At 34.0% G+C, this 20,947-nt stretch overlaps 3 protein-coding genes and 1 non-coding gene across 4 annotated transcripts; 1 reads left to right on the forward strand and 3 right to left on the reverse strand.

Annotated features, from left to right (window-relative positions):
• Positions 1-4,277: 4,277 nt before the first annotated feature.
• On the forward strand, positions 4,278-9,397 carry LOC133700602 (probable protein S-acyltransferase 7). Its single transcript, XM_062124177.1, has 6 exons — positions 4,278-4,571; positions 4,659-4,905; positions 5,882-6,064; positions 6,859-7,155; positions 8,185-8,418; positions 8,510-9,397. Exons 2-6 carry the CDS (start codon positions 4,744-4,746, stop codon positions 8,948-8,950), a joined length of 1,317 nt encoding a protein of 438 aa, XP_061980161.1. The 5' UTR covers positions 4,278-4,571; positions 4,659-4,743; the 3' UTR covers positions 8,951-9,397.
• Positions 9,398-10,574: 1,177 nt separating this feature from the next.
• On the reverse strand, positions 10,575-11,461 carry LOC133700736 (uncharacterized). The gene is made up of 2 exons (XM_062124379.1): positions 11,197-11,461; positions 10,575-10,876 (listed from the first exon to the last, which is right to left on the reverse strand). Exons 1-2 carry the CDS (start codon positions 11,439-11,441, stop codon positions 10,822-10,824), a joined length of 300 nt encoding a protein of 99 aa, XP_061980363.1. The 5' UTR covers positions 11,442-11,461; the 3' UTR covers positions 10,575-10,821.
• Positions 11,462-14,798: 3,337 nt separating this feature from the next.
• Positions 14,799-14,871, reverse strand: TRNAA-UGC (transfer RNA alanine (anticodon UGC)). The gene has a single exon. It is a non-coding gene; the product is annotated as a tRNA-Ala (tRNA).
• A 4,195-nt stretch (positions 14,872-19,066) lies between these two features.
• On the reverse strand, positions 19,067-20,305 carry LOC133700573 (ethylene-responsive transcription factor LEP-like). Its single transcript, XM_062124143.1, has one exon. The coding sequence runs from the start codon at positions 20,150-20,152 to the stop codon at positions 19,265-19,267; it is 888 nt and encodes a 295-aa protein (XP_061980127.1). The 5' UTR covers positions 20,153-20,305; the 3' UTR covers positions 19,067-19,264.
• Between the last annotated feature and the right edge of the window lie 642 nt (positions 20,306-20,947).

Genomic DNA, 20,947 nt, shown 5'->3' on the forward strand with positions numbered 1-20,947 from the left:
GTGATAGAGGCAAGGAAACATTTCCTCTGCCGCTGGGCTACAAGCCTTGGTGCTGATGTATTGCAATCTTGTAAATAGTTGTGGTGGCTATTAATGTTTATATAAAATTTATTCTCAAGGTGGATATGTGTCAAAATAGTCCACACCTTTTGTTGTTTGAATCCTTTAACAACAAAACTTAGTTTATATTTGATAATAATTTCATAAATTTTCATCTTCATTTTGAAGATTCACTCATACCTGGTGGTTTACTTCTGGGTGAAAGATTTAATAGTTCTCATATATGATTGTGCACAATGAATCCAATTTTACCACCGATTTTTTTTTCATTAAATAGCTTTAGGACAAGGTATTGCCTCTAAGCAACTTTGAGGTTTATATTTTAACAAGTATGTTAAAAATCAGAATCAAACACTTTCGTCACTTCCTTCTTCTTACTTTTTCTCAGCTCAACTTCATCATTATCATCATCATCTTTCAATTGACAATGACTATTTGGGCTAACTTCGATCATTCTCTTAAATGAATAAATTTCTTATGCTTTCTTAAATAGAAATGCATCTTTAAATAATATAACATTTCTTGATTCCACTATTATATTGGGATAAATATTTTTAATACTTGACTTGTGCATAAAAAATTAATATGCACTACTATTATAACCATATCAAATAAAAACACAACCCAAAATTTTAGGTTTTATCTTAACTTTTTTGGGATCAAGTACTCATGCCCACACTTCGAGGTAATTGTAGGAGGATATTATACACCTTTACGTGGGTTGTCTTATTATAGGTCTCATTACTAGGATTTTCCATAAAAGTTAACAAACAGCTAACTACTAGGAACCTTTAGGCTTCAATACTAACTAATATAGCTAGGAACGAGTGATAACGGTGTTTGTTATAAGTCAAAACCCTCAAATATCAAAAACATTATACTACAAGGAAACACTTAATATTTAATTTTATTCATCGTGTCTCTACTTAAACACAAGTCAAACAATCTTATTTATACTAATCTTAGGCCTAAAACAAACATGAAAAAGAACTAAGTAAGATAAAATTCTCAATATAAATAGAAAAAATAAAATTATCAAGTACAATATTTGATTTCCTAAATTAAATAGAAAAAATAAAAATACTATAAAGAAAAATACTTTTTCTGAACTAAATAGGAATAAAAATAACTAAAAAAACAAATAATTTCTCATAAAAATCATCCTTCATCATATCCCTATAATTAAGCATGAATGATGTTTTGGGAATTTAATGACAAACATTAATCACATGATAATTTGCCTTCCCCGTTTATTTTCTTTTACCAAAATTAATACATGCTCTTTTAAAAATAAATTTCTATATATAATTCATACTAGATAGGGGGGTCACGCCATGCTACAGGTTGACTCAAATTTTTCCCAACATAAAAAAAAGCCAAGGCAATACAGGTATTTTAAAAAAGCAAAAAGAATCTAAGACTTGGATCATTATCTCAACTGGGTTTAATAAGCTCGATTAATTTAATATATATATTAAAGAGAAGATGATGTGTTGTTTGTAATCCAAGAATTTAGAGACTAGAGAGTTGCTGAAAAATCAAGATAGAGGTAATTTATGTTTTAAAAAATTTGTTTTCAACCTATTTTGACTAAAAAACACATTGAAAATACTCTAGAGATCTTGATAAACACATTTATGGTATCAAATAACCCTAAAATTGATCCAAAATCCCAAACCAAACCAAATTAAAAAAAAAACTTCATGAACTCAGATATACCATGTCATGTTATAGAAAGGCCAAAGAACAATATAATAAAACTTTTCATATTGAATGAAACCTTTTGACACCAAGATCGACATGTTTTGTAGCCAAAATTAGTGTTTATTAAGATTTATTTTTCTTTTTAACTAGAATCTCTCTCTTGAATCAAATACCAAGAAATAAAGAAAATAAAGTTTTTTTTATATATCAAAAATCAAATTTTCAAAATTAAAGAGACCAAAAATTTATCAATTGGAAGGTAGGGGACCAAAGTGAACTTTTCGCACCAATTTCAAAACTGCCACAAATCTTTTTGTTATTTTCATTTTGATCCTTTATCTTTGAATTTTGTCATTTCTTAACAAATTCACTTAAATTGCCCATCAATTTGGTCCTATAAGGGAAAAGTAAAAAAATAATAACTAAGAAAGATAAAAAGAGAGCATTGTGGCAATCCGTAATGCTATATATCTTAATACCCAGTGATACTAAAATAAATATCTAGTGCCTTTTAGTTTTTTCTATAATTGATAAAACAAAACATATGTCAATAAACATAAAATAAATATCTAATGCCTTTTAGCTCGCACACATACCTTTATTTTTCTTCAAAATAATTTTTATGTTTTTAAATGGTTTTGATGTACTGATATCAAAAATAATTTTTTAAAGTTTTTAAAAGAATATTATTTTAATGTATTTCCAAGCGAAAAAAATTTTAAAAAACAACCACTATTACACTCTCAAACACCTTCTAATAAGAACTCTAAATCATATGAGAAAACCACTGTGCGTGTCCACTGTAGAGCAATACATAGTTTGCTATGGACTTGCACCATGGATTTTCTCATTTCTGAAGGCTTGATGTGGGGGTAGTTTTGTCTTTTTATAAGAAAATAAAATTATCATTTTATCCTTTAATTGAGGAAAAAAAAGCCTTTGTTGTAGAGATATTTTGATCTTTTTATATACTCATTGGTAATTAAAAGATTGAATGAGAATATATTAATCTTTTTTAGTTTAATTGTATAATAAAAAAACTATTACACCCCTAAGATCAACAAAAATCAGACTTGTTGACCATTTTTTTTAACATTTCACAAACTCTTGAATATTAAAAATACAATTTTTATGCGGTCGTGCATATATATATATATATATTATTTTTCGCTAATATCTCTCATGAATGTGAGATTTTTATTCAGCAATATCTCTATCGATAACAATATTAAAATACTTGAATATCAATATTTTCACCGATAAGCTATAACACTATTTTCAATATGAGCTACGGTAAACAACATTTATAAATATCTTTATCACTAGATAAATTAGGTGGACAAGTTCCCACATTTTGTTTATCAATTCTCGTGCACATTGTTCCTCCCCTGCCTAACTAATTTAAGCATGGATCGTCTCCTAACCATACAAGATACTTGTTTTGTAGGAGAAGAATAGCCCAAATAATCCCCGTCCAATCTTAAGCCCAAACTCCAGCCCCAAACCTCTTTTAGTGTAGCCCATGAAAAGCCCAGATTTCTCAACTTCATCAATGGGGATGTCTTGGATATATTTTTATTAATGAATGGAAGCTTAAATAACATTAATGTTCTTTTTTTAAGAAGAGGCTCTGTAAAGTTTCTTATTTTATTTACAAACTACTTTACATATTATAATATTATGAAATGAAACATAAAAAAAAAGAATCAATGCTAAAATTCTTACAACCAATTAAAAATTCGAACTAGCTCTGCTATCAGTATTTACATATTTGAGGAGTAGAAGAAAGCGAAATCATTTTCAATCGGGGCCCATGGGCCATGGCAGTTCAGCTTGATAAAGACAACATATATATATATATATATATATATATATATATATATATATAGAGGCCAAGACAGGGAAACGAAAGATGAAAAGAACGTGCTGCTTTGGGAGCCAAAGATTCTCCAAAGACACGTCGGGAGCTGCAATTGCATCGCTGTCGTGTAGTTACTTTTTGACTCCCTTTCCCCAGAGCTGTTCCCATGCCCACGGCAGTCATAATCCCTCTCTGTTATTCTTTTATTTCTGGGCTGCGAAACAAAAATCCAAGGACTATAAAAATGATTTTTTATTTAAATTTTCTAAGGAAACACGATTCCATTTTGCATAATTGTGGGTTTAGCTGAAGCAGTGGTAGCTGCAATGTGAAATTTATTTAGTTTGGCTAAATGAAGCATTGAAGAAAAAGAAAAGGAAAAAACCAAGATGAGCCTTATCTCATGATACAGCTACGTACTGTATTCGGAAAGAGATGAACAGGAGAGTGCATGGACAGAGTGGATGTCCTGTGATGCTGTTAAGTGGATCATGCAGATTGCATATTTTTAGCTGTAGATTACATAAGACGAAGCTTCTGCAGGGTAGAATGCAGCTTGGGGCACGTTATTAGCTATTTTTTTTTTGTTTTTCGGTTTGAAGATTTAAACCCAAGTTGAGGAAACAACCAGAGCTTAATTTGATTATTGTTGGGGTAACCACGAGTAGAGAGGTAGCAGTACCACGAAGGTAGAGCTGGATTATTATTATTATTATTATTATTGTTATTATTTTTATTATACTCCATCGTTAAAACCGTCGATCCAAAAAGTAGTTTCTATTTTCTCCTTAAAGAAAAAATAAGCAATAAGGAATTGCCACGGAAGCAAAGACACGGCTGTTCTTCTTCTCTCAGCTCTGTCTTTCCCTGTTTTTGCCTTTTCCTTCCCCTCCGTCGCCCTCTCTTTCACCTCCGATCGAGAGATTCTCTCCTCACCTCCTTCCAGGTAAAATAAGAGATATCTTTTTCCAACGTTTACCTTGCCTCCCTTCTTTTGCATTTTGTCCTTGACATTTCGGTTTTCTTCCTGCAGGTTTGGGAACTGGCGATAAATCCTTAGATCTCCTTGTCCATTGTAAATGAGGAGATCCGAGGGTGAGTGAAAAAGAAATATTTAGATGGGGGGTGGTGAGAAAATGCGAGGAGGTGAAAAGATGTACAGCACGTCAACTCCAATGCCTACGCACCAACTTTCCGATTCTAATCGCGGAATTATGGGTAACCATAACGATAATAATGCTCGTAACCTTCGAGTCTATCAAACCTGGAAAGGCAGCAATGTAATACTTTCTTTTCAACTTGTTTCCCTTTCCCTTAAATTTCCCTTTTTATTTTCTTCTCTCTGTGTGTCTTTACGTGTTTGTTATTATCAGGTTTTATGTTGTCCTCTTTTGTTTTTGTTTTTGGCTCTTACCCAGCTTCCTTTCTTAGCTTCTTTCAAACTAATTTTTACTTTTCTGCCAACAGAATCAGTGAAAATAATTGGCCCCCAAGGTTTTTTTTTTATTTCCCTTTTCACATTGTTGTCTTCACCCCCCCACCCCCCCAATTTAGTCTTGCTGCAGCCTGATGAATCTTTATGTAATCTAAACCCCATTCTAGTATTTAAATGTTGAGATTAATGTTTCATACTAGAGGTCAAAATTGGGTTATGATATCTTGTATTACTAATTATACTTCCTTTTGAACTAATAGATTTATGGAAAACATCAATGCCATATTGGAAGTCATATAGCATGTAAAATTTACTAATGTTTTTCAGCAAATTCATAGGAAAGACTTAATATCCAACTATCCAAGTAAATTATCAATGCTCTAGTTATTAGGAGTGCTATGGTTGCTCTTTCTGTTTTGTTGTCCTTCGTCAATATTGCGCTTCCAAAAAGAAGAAATTTTAATTAATATATAATTGGTGTTGATCTACCGGCAAAAGCATTTTCCCGCAGCTTCTGTTATTTGTCGTTCTGTGGATTTGTAGGACAGCAGAATTACTAGAATGATCATTGTATTTGTTACATTTTGCACATAACATCTTCTGTTTCATCAGTTGAATCTTTCACAGTATGTATACTTATGGATCCTTCAATTTGTACTCTCTTTTTTGCATGGAGCGGTGTGTCATTTAATTCATGACCAGTTATGCCTACAAAATGTGCTGCTTCATGTTTGCCATTTACGGCTATGGAGCGTGTGAAATGTATAGATCATGGAATAAGCTAACCAAGCAACTGACTCGCTCATCTAATTCTTTTGCAGATATTCTGCTTTGGGGGTAGGCTTGTATTTGGTCCAGATGTCAGGTCGCTGTTCCTTACAATCTTTCTAATCATGATTCCAGTAATCTTATTCTGTGCTTTTGTTTCTCAAAGGCTCATTAACGACTTCCAACACCAGCTAGGCTATTATGTTGTAGTTATATGTGTCATCCTGACAGCAAATGTGAGTTCCTCGTTTACTGATCTTCAATTAGAGATTTTTCAAGATATATTACCATCACTTTCTAGCGTTGACAAATTTATTTTGAACAAAATGAACCTAAATTCACCAATAAATATATAAAGAAAAAAAATATCATTTTTCATGTCCTAATAGTTCCCTGTTTCTCCAAATGTATTCTGAAAGATGATGGTGAAAAGTGAAGCAGATTAGAGTAAAACATAAACTGAAAAGAACTGTGGAGCTTATCCCAATTAATTTTTTGGAATTAGTTATAGTTAAATTTGCTTATAGCTATTCTTGCCCCCCCCCCCAGCCAAAATCTTTTGAGTCTCAAGTTCTGAGAAAATGTTGGAAAAGGAGTTTGGAACTGCATTGTAAAATTGAAGCCTTCTCAACTTGGCTAAATGGCTGTACGAGTTTTAATTGATTTATGCTTCTCATTTCTCAGAGACTGATATACATGATATACAACTGTCTCAATCATATGGCACTTGGCTAAGGTCTGAATTTTGACGCTAGACAAGAAAAATGAAGTTATTTTGATTCAAAGGCAGAGAGAAGCTTGTCTTGCATTTCCTTCCTCCGAGTTTCGATATGGCAGAATAATGATTATCAACCAAACATGAAACATATGATATTTCTACTTCTTTTGCTGCTCATGCTGTGAGCATTTTGTGAGCCAAGAAAAATACAAAAATCATTGCTGACTGACCTTTTCACTTAGAAGCTCTTGCATATTCCAGTGAATTTACTTGGCAATTTGGTTTTTGTCACTGGGTTGTCAACCTCTTCAGGTTATTATTCTTCTCTTCCTTACTTCCGCAAGAGATCCAGGCATTATTCCTCGTAATCTCCACCCTCCAGAAGATGAAGGCTCAAGCATATCTGTTGATTGGCCAGGAAGTCAGGTTGCTGGCCCAAGTTTACCTCCAACGAAAGATGTAATGGTGAATGGGATGGTAGTCAAGGTCAAATACTGCCAAACATGCTTGCTGTACCGCCCGCCACGATGCTCTCATTGCTCTATATGCAACAACTGCGTTGAGCGTTTTGATCATCATTGCCCGTGGGTGGGGCAATGTATTGGCAAGGTATGTTCCAGTTTAACAGTGTTTCTACCATGCATATTTTGATTTAATTATGGATTCGGTTCTTTTCTTTTGAATTATTTTCTAGTGGATTCACATTCTGGTTGAATGGATTGTTCCTACAATTTTAAACCTTTTGGCTTGGTTTGTGCCAATGTGATGGCCTTCAACTCTCTCATTTGTTAGTGCATCCTCCACCACATATATCGGATAAATGGTTTGAAATGCTTCTGTGGTATCCATCCAAAGACAACAGAATATACTGTCATTAGGCATGTCATGTGGTAGTTCATGGTGAGTGCATTCATAGTTACGCTCTTATTAAGCGTGACAGATACAGAATCCCCTGGCTTTCCTTGGGTGTTTCTTTTTTGAATGCTTGATTTTCTTTTTAAAAATGCAGATACTTGTTTGGCATAGATTTCCTTAGAATTTCCCAACCAAATTATTTGAGGGGGGGGGGGGGTGTTGATTAGCAGTGATATGTCAAATCAATAACCTGTTAAATTATAATATTCACGTGAGTAGTTTGACCCTAGGTCATTTAGCATGAGCCTTTGCATTCCAAACTGCAACATTTGGGAAGTATTCCAAGATTTGCTCGTTTTCTTATTCTAGAATTTGTTTTATTTTGGAGAAGATTTTTTCATCATACAACTACACAGGTATGTTTTGCCAGCATAGCTAAATAAGCATTTTTGAGAGCTTTCCAAATCACAGATTTCCCGGTTGACTTTGTGGAGTGTTTGAGATACAAGGCATGGGTTAAAGAGGCGAAACATCCTGTAATTGGGATTGACTGACTAATGATGATGATTACACTCAAGATGATTCTTCAGTGTATTCAGTTATTTTTTGTGAAAACTTGGTTTCAAATGGCTCATAGTACTATTGATATCCTGATCATCCTGTATGCAAATTATACATAGTTCTGACATCTTAAGATTTTTCTGATTATACTATACTGGTTTTTGATATTAAATTGCTGTCTTACTTTCATAGACCTAACCTGTTAGAGTGTTCTGTTGACAGAGGAATTACAGATTCTTTTTCATGTTTGTGTCTTCCACAACGATGTTATGCCTCTATGTTCTTGCATTCTGCTGGGTCAACATCAGGAAGATAATGGATACATATCATTGCAATATGTGGGTGGCCTTTCTGAAGTCTCCTGTTTCAGGAATCCTGATACTGTACACATTCATATGTGCTTGGTTTGTTGGCGGCCTCACTGCATTTCATCTGTACTTGATTTTCACCAATCAGGTTGCGATTTTCTCCTCGCCCTCATTTCTCTGTTGTTCTGAATCCTTTACCCCTCATTATGCAGCTTGCAAGTTATTTTATTTTTTTGCAGACAACATATGAGAACTTCCGGTATAGATATGATGGAAAGATGAATCCTTACAACCTTGGTTGCATTCGTAATGTTCTGGAAGTTTTCTTCTCAAAAATCCCAAAATCAAAGAACAAATTCCGGGCAAAGGTCAGGGTCAATTCATCTTCTAGCTATGCCAGTTCAATGCCATTGGGCAATTCCTTGAGCCCAGAGGTGCCCAAAAGGAGCTTTAATATAGAAGTGGGAAAACGACAAGCTGTTGCTGATGAGGATTTTGAAGATATACAAAGTCAGATTGACAGTGTTGGTGGATTGGAGAGGTGTGGAACCCAGCCAAGACACACAAATTGGGATCATAAAGCCAACTGGGAGATAACACCAGATATACATGTGTTAGCTGCTGAGTTTGGAATGGAATCTGGTTTAGCAAACAGGCAGAAAATTTCTAGAGATCATTGAAGTTTGTTTCATGAAGTATATTCTAGCGAGTCGAAAGTGCTCTCTGATCTCAAAGTCATCATGACATCTCTAACGGGGGCAGATTGAAAATGGTCACTGACATTGCATTCAACTCGAAGTGCCTGTTGAAAAGATGTTATATGCTTCACGTATGGAAGGAGAGAATGCTTTTGTTTGTTTAGGTCTGAAATGGTACATGCTGTAAATTAACCTTCATTGATAGTTATTTGGATTGTTGTTGTGCAATTACTTGCTCATTTTTCTGGAAATTTGTTGAGTGTTGATATTTATCAATTGACTGGTAATATTAGAGAGAACCATTAGCCTCTTACACGAGCTCTGATTCAGTCATTGGTGGTAGAATACAAGGGATACTTTATAGGATTGGGGAAACCCCCCACTCCCTGTTTTCAGAAGGTGTAATTGAAAAAGACGTTTTCTTTTCCATTCTTTCTTACATTGTTGTGCCAGGGAAATAATTTGCTCAAGTGCAATGTGTTTGTTTCCAGGGAAAATTGAAAATATGTGGTTTATCAGTGAACAAATCTGCCGACTGCCGAAAATTGCTTGTTGACAACGACTCAATAAGCCTTCGGTGTCCAAGTGAGGCTCCCAAGTTTCTCTCCTCTGCACACATGTGATATATTGACTCGTGACATTGACATCATTGAGAGAAGCTAGTTTGGGAATTTGGCCTTGAAAAAATTCTACTGTCACAACCAGAAAATCTCCTTTTTTTTCCCTTTCAAATAAATACATTTTGTAGGCAAATTAAATATAGTTAGTGTTCGCTATTTCTTTAACTTGAATCTCCCTTGTGGTCATAGTATCATGATTAATTATGATTTCTTTTAATTATTTAACATTAAGCTCGGCGTAAATCAACAAGACATGAGGCATTAAAGAAATATATTGGACATTAAACATCATAACAATTTCTATTTACATAATATAAAAGAGTGATGTGAACATAATATAAATATATAATAAAAAAAATATGTATTTTGAAGTAAATTCTTTTTGTCGAAAAATGTGAAATAGCTTATCTACCTTTTTATTTTTTTTTAATATAAAAAGGGAGCATATTCAATTACAAGCAAACAACTTTTTTTTAGAAAATTCTTATTTTTTTATATTTTTTAATTATTTTAATGTGTTGATATTAAAAATAAATTTAAAAAAATAAAAAATTATTTTAATGTATTTTCAAGTGAAATTTTTTTTGAAAAACAATCGTTACTATAATTCTAGACATTGCATATATATATTTTTTTGTGACAAATGAAGATTTAAAAAATACTGAATTTGTTTTTGCTTGAATTGTTTTGGGATAATAAACAACCAGCAAATATGAGATCTAAATCCACGAACAAAAAAACTAATATAATCTAAAACTATGAAGGAGGGGGGAGGGGATTTTTTTTTCTTTTTTTCATTGTCAAAGTTCAGATCACTATGCTTATCATTTTCTGGCCAACATATTTCCTTTTGTCACAATTCAACCATCACAAATCAAATAGTTTATTGCACATCCTCAGTGTGAGCTCCATGCTGTTTCGTCGCTAATCGGATAAAAGAAGGGCCGGAATACCGCAAAGTTGGTCACGGAGGTGTCTTTATTATTAGCAGAACTAATCAACAGACATATTTAAAGATGGGAGCCTCTGTCCTGACCTGAGTAAGGAAGGGCTCGCATTACATTTTGAAAAGAAAAGGAAAAAAAAGAAGAATGGCCCACAATATAGCACGAAATTCTATTTACATTACGACACCATAGTAATTGGACTAATAAACAGAAGGGGCAAGAGAACATTAGGAGGCATTTGATGGATAAGAATCAGCAGCGATGGTTGAGGCCTGTGATTGTTTAATCAGTGGTGGCGAGGAAGGACTCCGACTGTTTTTAGTGTCTCTGCATCATGAGGCCTGCAATGCACGTACCACTCTTCATCAGCATTATTGAATAAAGGATTGTTGCAATCTGATATCAACTGTCATGTGTTTAGGAATGAATTGATCATTTGAGTTTGTTTTGCCAGGCTCAATCATATATGTTACAATAGCACAACAGGTGAGATCATTTATTCCCGAATTCGGGATATGCAATGAGATGCACAATTAACAATTTATTCAAGTGAGATCATTTATTCCCGAATTCGGGATATGCAATGAGATGCACAATTAACAATTTATTCAAGTATTAAATTGACTGAAATGAATGAGACAAGGGGAAAAAGTAAAGGTACTTGGTGATGGCATTAGCGCGGGTTGGATCAGGCAGGGTGGGATTATGTTCCTGGATGTGAGCAACCTTCCTGAGGAATGATTTTTTGAGAAATTTACTAGCATCAGCAACTACTGTATCAGGGTCGTCTACCTCAGCAATGGATTCTCTCCTTTTCTTGATTATGCTAACTCCCGGGCTATGCACCAGCTGCTGCTTCATGGTGTGGAAGGCCATCGCAACTGCTACAGTTATCATTCCCGCCATCACATAGAATGGTGCATACTCCCCCGTCGCTGCATACCTGAAATTGTGAGTGTTCATCAATACCCACACGATCATACCGTGGCTCTCTTATTTTGTAATAATGCTAATATATATGAGTAGTAATGGGCTACGGCTAAGAACATGAATGGTTTCATTCTTAATAAAACCTGCTGTTAGGCACATGATGGGCAGCATTGTGAGACAATGTTGCAAACTTGGGAGCGGTGGAGGATGCAAAAGGTCGACTCTGTCCCAATCGAGACAGCACTGCTCTCCACTGGCTCTGCCACCCATAGGACAAACGTTAATACCAGTATATGAATACAATTATCCTCCTGTATGAAAGTAATCATCCCCTCATGTATCTCAATCCATAAAGAAAAAGAAACCGATAATAAACAGTAACTTACAGTTGCCCTGAAAGCCATTATTTCCGACCAAGAAAGAAAGAATGAAGAAGAAAGTTTATTGGCTCTTGCTGATGAATGCGGTTAATGGATATCGACTCTGTTTCCTTGCTTTAAATAAACATTGCATGGAAGACTTTTGAAACCTCTGAATCTCTCGTGATTGAGAGGCGACACGTTGCCGGCATGCACTTTTTGTAGGAGAGGACATCTGAAAGTTGATTTCTTTGTGGTGACTGGTGAGGGTCCCATCTTCTTAAAACTTTAGAGGGCCATCGTCCATTCATAGCTCAAAGGGTAGTTACGAACTTCGAATACTTCCGCCTCACTAGCATGGCCGTCGTCCATTCATAGCAAGATTTGTATCGATATGATAATTAGGGTGTTTGCAATAAGCAAAGTCTTTTAAACCAAGCATTTCAAAATTTCTACGACGTCATCTTACTGTAAATGAATTTTTAAATAAAGCTTTTGAAATAAAATAAAAAAAACTTAATTATATTTCAACAAAATAAACATAAACTCTAGATTTAAAAAAAAACAAAGTATAATAAAAAAACATTGAAATAAAAAGAGAAAGAGTATGTAAAATTTTGGAAAAAACTTGTGTAAAACTTTCTTTCACCCTTTATTTTTTTATTGTAAATTTTAAAAGTTAAAAAGTTAAAAAATTAATTTTGATAATAATTATAATTAACTCCCATCATTAATAATTAAACTTAAATATAGTTACCATAAATCTGATTTTTTAAGATGAAAAAAACAGTTTAGGTTTTGCAGAAAATATTCCTATAATAGATTGTTAGCATTCATGGGTTAAAAAAAATAATTCTTCATCAATAAGATCCAAATCAAAATTTTATTTGATAAAAAATAATTTTTGAAATTTAAAATATTATTTTGCAATAAGCACTTGAGCTCCCAAAATCCAAATCCTATTTTACTTAGAAAATCTAATTTCAGGGTGTGTGAGTTCAAGCGCAAAGCCCAAAACCTCTTTCATGGTGTTATTTGGATTAAATTTTAATTTTTTAACTTTTTATTTTATAAATACTAAGAAAAATTTATTTTTTTCTATGTGGAATAAAGTTTGTGCAATGGTAATCTGTGAGAATATTTTAATCTATTTATCAAATTTAGAGGATTTCTTTTCAAAATATTTTAATTTTTTCTATTAATTTTTTATGATATTTTGTTTAATTTATTTGGTACTTGTATTTAATATTTAAGATTGTTGGTTGTTTGTTTTTTCTTGTTTTTTTTTTATTTTTCTTATGCAATTTCATGAATCTTGAATTACCTTTCGGCCACAACAAATTAATTAATTAAAGCACTTAATTTAATAAATAAGGATACACGAGTTACTTCAAAATAGTTAATTTGAACACTCAACCTGATGCTCGATCAAAGCTATTCTCTTGTAATACATGGTTAACGTGTAGTGTTCTTGATAGAATTTGAAAAGATATATATATTTTCAGATTTTTATTTTTTACGCTTTGATTCTTTAAATGAATGTAAATTCTTTTCACTAATTTGAACCCAAACTCTTTTAGTATTGCAATCCAATACTTGAATTAATTCAGTTTTAATTTCCTTAGATCTTGAATTCAACAGGAAAACCATACCCTAAATTCCTAACCAGCATAAAAAAACCATGTCTTCTCATAGAGATACGAGAGTTCTCATGGATTACCCCATAAAAAACCAATGCATGAAAAAAAAGGGTCCGAGTCACAAGAGAATTAAATACCATATATAATCCATGACAAAAGCTTCTTGGATCGATCATCCCTCGGAAGAAAGAGATCTTGATATATCCTTGTCCATCACAACAAGCAAAGAGCTGGGAAAGAAAGAAAGAAAACCCTGAAACTGCCATGTTTTTCCACAGCTTTCTTGAACTTCCTAGAGCCTAGAGGTGCTAGCTATACATATAACTTAAGAAGTTCAAGAAAGCCGTGGAATAGCATGACGACCAGGTGTTGCAAGAAAATACCACCTCCAATTCCTCTCAGATCCGACGACTCTGTATTTCTTTTCTCATGAACTGAAAAAATAGTGATATAAAGAGATTTATATGGAGCATTATGTCCATACAAAACCTCATACATGGACCACTAGAACATATAATTTCGCTACGCACCAGCTTTATAGAGGACAGTAGGGTTCCTTGGCTCACAAGAGCGCATTTTCCTCACCAAAGGCCCCCTTTTCTAGTCAGTGCCAGCGCAGTGGGACATATGCAAACAATTACATGCGAAGTAACATTTTTAGAGATTTCTTTTTCCTTTTTTTCCTTGGAGCTTCGTGACACATTAAATTCGAGGAATTATAAACTTCACTATGTGAAACAACCCAATTAAATTAATTATTTTGAATTTGATGATTTACTAAAATCATCTAAGTAGTTTAAAAACAACAAATGATATATATCATAACTGATTAATTTATTAACTCGAGCAATTCTCTTTTTTTTTTTCTAGCCAAGACATCCAGTAGACCAGGGTAATATTTGTACTGGCTAGTATTTAAGAAGAATTCTTTTTGATGCATTCAGAGATTCTCTAACGTTTAAGTAAATATCTTTTTAGAGAGAATATAATAACATTTTAAAGATAAATGCTTTAAAAATATATATACAATATAGAATAGAAATTAAGAACCTGAGTTTTTTTCAAAGGAATCATTTAATTAACCTCTATAATTCATGAACGCTATCTTCTATGAAAAGAAAAAACTGAAATATTATTTTATGTTGATAGCATTTAAAAAGAAATAAAAATTCACTCCTTATCATTAATTAACTTTTCAACAGATTTACCAAGGAATTGGAGGATAGAATTTCAAAAGTGACACAAAAAATACTCAATTATTAGAGCATGAAAATAAGAGGGTTTGTTTGCCGAGGGAGCGAAAATATAAAATTCTGATAGAGAAGGAAACGAAATGGAGATGCAGGGGATCGAACCCTGTACCTCTCGCATGCAAAGCGAGCGCTCTACCATTTGAGCTACATCCCCTCTCGATAAAAATACGCCACTGACTTAAATATATTGAAGGATATTGGGACATGGCATGTCCTGTTCGCCAGTTTAGTGAAACCTCTGTGATGATCTAGAGACGTTGTTTTGTTCAAGCTTTCAGCAGTGGATGTGGAGATCATGGTTCTAGTCGTTAAAAGTAAAAGGTAAAAAGTATTCCAAACACTTCAAAAGGATATTAATATTGAAACCGACGTCAAGCTTGCCTGTTGATTACTACCGGCATTACATCCAAATAGAGGATGTCTTTTCCCTGTAATTTACCTTCTCCATAGACGCGTTCGTTGTCGACGGCACTGTTCCTTCATCAATGTTTTTTATTTTTATCCTCTATTTGTTTTTTTATTTTATCATTTCAGATTATATTATTATTTTTTTATACATTCACTTACATATAGTATCTTTGAAAATCCCTAAACTGAATTTTTTATATATATATATATATATATATATATAACAAAATAAAAAAAACGATAAAAAAGTTAAATTACGTGAAAATAAAAAAAATTCAGTTTAATCCCTACAGTTTTAGCTTAAGCATAGTTTTTTAATTTTAAACTTTATTTTTTTTTCAAGTTTCAGTTCCCGGATGTTGTTAGAAGAGAGAGAAAATCACAAAAAAAAAAAAGAAGAGGAGAGAAAAAGGGGTGATTATCAAATGCTCGGATTGCCTCACATTCCTCTTCTGTGCAAATCACCTCACGGATGGCTTTTAATGCTTCTGATTTCTTCAGTAATTCATCAATAATGATATCATCCTTGGGAAGCTGGCTGATGATTGCAGCAGCAATGGACCTTTCTTCGATATCCAGTGAAACTAAGGTGTTGATGGCAGTTTCTTTAGAAGGAGATGGTGGGAGCGGAACTCCATCAGGATGATTATCAGAAATACAGCTTATGAGTTTCAATACCGATCTTTTCACCTCACGCTGATCACCAACCAGCTAATCGAATAGGTGGGCAATTGCATCCCTATCCGATCGGATTAGATTTTGAGCTGTCTGAGATTTAGAGCTGAGTTCAACTAGCACGTGCAAGAACTGAATCTTAGTTTCAGGATCAGAAATGTTGAAAAACTGCAGAAAGAGACTTACGTTGTGCTCTGATTGCAGCTCCTTCCGGCCCTGATTTATCTCGAATTCAGGATGCTGGCAGGCTCCAACCAAAAGAGCAAGAATCTCACCAGCTTCTTGTTTCAAGTGTGAATCAGATCGTACAAATGAGATGAGGCCTAGCAGAAGCGGTATCACCACAGAGTCTGATAGAAGCTGCTTTACAATCTGAGGGTACAACAGTAGCTTCTTAATGCATTTGAGGATTGCTGATTTGTATGCTGGAGAATTTGAATTGAGCATCTGTGTCAGACTTTGTATATATTGTCTATCCTCCAAGTCCTTAATGTTATTTTCTTTAAGTTGCATCTTTATCAAATCAGCAGCCATCCATGCTCTGCTTTCTTGTGGTCCTCCATGGAAATGTTAGTTGATTGGCTCATGGAATAATGTTACATAATAATATAATTATAAGTTATATTTTGAATTCTCCCTTAACTTTTAAGTTAATATGATTTTTTAACATAATATTAAATCATTGTTAATTAAATGATTACGAGTTTTCATCTTACTATTTTCATTCTAATTAATAAAAATTAAGCATTAAATAATATGAACATGTATATATTTTAAGTTTAAAAAATTAAAAATTAAATATTAGACAGTATGAACCATCCCTACTCTATTTTATAAAAATTAAGCACTAGTTAGTGTGGGCATATATAAGTTTCAAGTTTAAATAATAAAAAATTAAGCATCATGTAGTATATACCACCCCATTTTAATTAATAAAAATTAAACACTAGATAATGTGGCTATGTACAAGTTTCAAACCAAAAGGACTTGAGGGGTTATGTTAAGAAATAATATAAATCAAATTATATCTTTTTTAGGTGCTTAAATTGTGTGTTACAAAATAATATAAATTATATATTGAGACCTCATCTAACAGTTTAGGTTTAAGAATTTTTATTTGAGAGTAAATATTAGAGAATAATATAAATCAAATCATATCTCTTTTAGGATGAGTTGATTCTTTGGTATAATATTTCCAAAGATTTTTGCTTAAGAGGATATGTTAAAAAATAATATAAACCGCTTAAGTTTTTGGGTTGAGAATATTTTTTATCAGCATGTCTCTTAAAAAAAAGATAGAAAAAAAAAACTTAGATGAAACGAGCAACAAATGGTTGAAAATATCCAATATCTGCCATCTTGATTATATTAGTGTTTGAGAATATAGTAATGATTGCTTTTTAAATTAATTTTCACTCAGAAATGTATTAAAATATTTTTTTTAATTTATTATTAATATTAATATATTAAAATGATATAAAAACAAAAAATAATTAATTTAAAGTATTTTTTCTTTTAAATTTTGAAGGATGTGTTGGAAGAAAGATTCTTCAACATGCGTTGGGCTTTCTGCGAGACGTCTGGGTTGTCATTATTGAGCGAAGAAACCAAAAGAAGAATGCAATCTTTGTTTTCCCTATTTCCTCTCTAAGAGCCTCTGTTTTGGACAACCGCAACAGAACTGCCATAGCATCTGGTCCTTTGTCACCTCTGCAAATCAGCTTAACAATGCGCCGAACCGCACCTGCTCTTACTATGGCTTCCTTCAATTCCACATAACAAGAGTTTACAAAGATACTCAACAGGTCAAAGTTGAAACGAAAGACAGTCAGTGTTGAAGCTTTGCGTACCTTGTGATTATCAGTGTGCTTAGCTAGGTAGTATAGACATTTCAGAGTTGCCGAGGTGTTCAGTCTCTTGTACTTTAAAAATTCCACTAATTTTGGAATGTGTCCAGTGTCCACCCTCTGCAAATTTGACAGCATAATGGGGAATTTCTATCAGAAATTTCATGTTCTCTAAGGCCCTATGTATTTTGTCGAGAACGGTCATTCTTACTGATTCCTGAGACTGCAGCTTAAAATTTTAAGTCCATCTCTCTTTGCTTCCTCTCATCTATAGACCTTCGAAGGTTAGCCTTCGGAATCAACTCGAAAAATGGGAGCTCCTCTCCCCTCCTTTGCAGCGGTCCTGAATTGCCTCTCTCCTAAAGCTGTCGCTGCATAAAAACAAATTCCGTGAAAATATTATTTTAATACGTTTGATAAATTGTTTTTGAATTTCACTACAATAAAAAACATTTTTTTTTATAGAAAATCAATACTTATATATCTACTTGTATATTATATCATTTTGTCAATTCAAATGGGAAATAATTATGTGGTGTATGTGTCAATGTTAATTTTAATGAAATTAATGGATATAGAAAAAACATTATAATTGATTGATTCTTCGATTAAAAAAGAAGTTATGATTGTCATGATTGGTAAATAGTGTAAATATATAAGAATTTACCATTCAATTACTAACATTATTTATGGTATCCATGTCACCATAACACTTGTGCTCCATTTGGGTTTGCTAAGTTATGTTACGCTGAGATTTGGTACGATTTCCATTTTAGAACCTTAGTTTTTCTGTAGATTCAAGTGGGAAATGGATCGAGCTCGAGCTGCTAATAGAATATGGAAAAAGCAACTGTTTACTAAGATTGGAGGAACAGTTTATCGTATACAGCCAAAGCTGTAGGATATCGGATTCTTGTAATTCACATAAAGATTCACATGTTTGGAATATTATGGAGCCACTACACCGCCTATAGTAGGAAAAATCCCTACGCTGCCTGTTGGGAGCTGTGAATTCGCTTTAATCCTTGTCCGTACTGTGTGACAGAGAGATTTGTACACATGCTTATGGAGCTTATAGGACCCTGAGCTACATAGATAGCCCAGATTGTAGAATAAAATACACAAAAGTTCGGGATGTTCAAAATCTTCTATTAATTAGTCTCCCTATCTCTTGTGTGCAGGTGGTTGACTTCATCTACTTCACAGACTCGTCTTGCAGACAATGGCTGACCCTTGCTTTCTTTTTTCTCTTAAATTATCCAGTAATCGTTATCATTGATTCAAAACAAATTTAGAAGAAGGTTATGTGGGGCAACAGAAGTGCAATGGACTTTATATGAAGCAAATTGTTGTACATTTACAATCCGGAAAAATGGCATACGCATTGATCAAAAGCAATGCTCAATGGATGCGATGGGCTTCATAACAAACTGTTGCATCTCCATCTTTTCATGACATATCTAAAAACCATTGACATTTCCCACGCAAGATTACAGACAAGAAACCTTAAATAAATAATAAAAAAAAAAACACCATCATCATCCCCCATAACAACCCAAAACATTGATTAATTTTATGATAGGTAGGTTTATAAATATGTGTGCGCTAGCATAGTAGTTAAAAGTAGAGGGTGGATGATGATCCCAAATCAAGCTCGTCTGTGACCGTGTCCGATACCGATGGCATAATCTCAAATAACGAGCCATGCTGCCCAAAGTCATTTGAATCAAAACCCAAGCTTGATCCACTAATCTCAAGCCCATTACCGTTGTTTTTCTGTTCCTCTTGAAACCCAAAAAACCCTGCGTCGTTCCAGAATCCATGATCCATATCAGACCCATAGCAGCTGGAGTTGACATCAGGAGGCAAAGGTGGGAGCTCAATATTGTCCTTGTTAGAGAAATAGATGGGCTCAGTAGCGACACCAAAACTGCCAGCATTATTGGGCTCATAAGACCCTCCAGGGCCATCTGCAGCACCAGCTCCACATCCTTGAACCCAACCTTCTCCACCTGTTAACAAGTTGCTATTACTGTTACCATAAGCATAAGCATTGAAGGGGTACTGATCCTGAGAGAAGTAGAGCTTTTGGCAGTTGGTGTCATTTTGATGAGCATGGTTTTGTGGAGGAGGAGCAAAGAGGGCTGAGATGTCATGTTGGGATTCGTCTGGTGAGATAATGGAAGTGACGGAGGAGGCAGGAGGCATGTCCGAGTAGACAAAGTTGGTGCGGGCTTTGGAGCCTCGCATGGACCTGGCTGCACGGTCATAAGCCAGGGCAGCCTCCTCAGCGGTGTCAAAAGTACCAAGCCAATGCCTCTCTTTTGTTGAAGGGTCTCTTATCTCTGCAGCGTATCTGCCCCATGGCCTTCTCCTTACCCCCAAAAACCTTACCTCATGTTGTTCTTGTTGGTTCTGGTTTTTCTGCTGCTGCTGCTGCTGCTTTCTTTTGTTCTTCGAAGGAGAGGGTGTAGAGTTGGTTTTTGTTGACTGAGTAAAATCCATGATAAAAGAAAAAGGATATATAAGTTGGTTTTAGATAAGATTTTATGCTAAAATTAAAGAGAGATTCTGTGTCTAGAGAGAGAGAGAGAGAGAGAGAGAGTAGCGCTTCTCTTCTTGTGCAAGATTATATAGAAATGACGGGGAGAATAATGAATAAACTGCAGGGCTTGTTTATGGGGCGTTGCATGTTGGCAGTATAAATAAGGATTTAGGAGAGACTGTTCTTCTGCTTGGGATATGCTACTATCCTTTCTTTCTTTCTTTCTTTTTCTTTTTTAATGTAATTACCACAGATGCCCCTCGATACATACATGCATACATACATACATCATGTATACTAGTGGTATCAATAACATATCTTCTGTTACCAAATGATGATAATAATTGATGACTTCAATTCATGCTCGAGAGTGGGCCCATTTATGCTTAATTGATGCATGGAATTCCTGTGATTTAATGAATCTCACCCTATCCTTGTCATCATTAATTAATTATTAATCACTTAGTAAGCTAATCGTTTTCGATTTATCACTGGCTGTTATCGCTTATAATCGACGGACGCTTGCCCTGTGAGCTAGATATTTTGAAATTAAGATCAACAGAAGTTTTATGCCGAAACCCAGATTTTCTTTATTGGAGATCAACGTTTCATGGCCTAGAGTATTTGTAGATCAATATTGGAGAGACTAGTTAAGTTCGTTTCCCCAAATAAATAAATTTATCTAGATGTTGTTTCTAATTTAACATGATTTAATTTTTCTTTTGAACTCAGCAGGGTTATTTGTGATCTATTTC

The sequence above is a fragment of the Populus nigra genome, chromosome 8 (genome assembly GCF_951802175.1).
Source record: "Populus nigra chromosome 8, ddPopNigr1.1, whole genome shotgun sequence".
NCBI classification, from domain to species: Eukaryota; Viridiplantae; Streptophyta; class Magnoliopsida; order Malpighiales; family Salicaceae; genus Populus; species Populus nigra.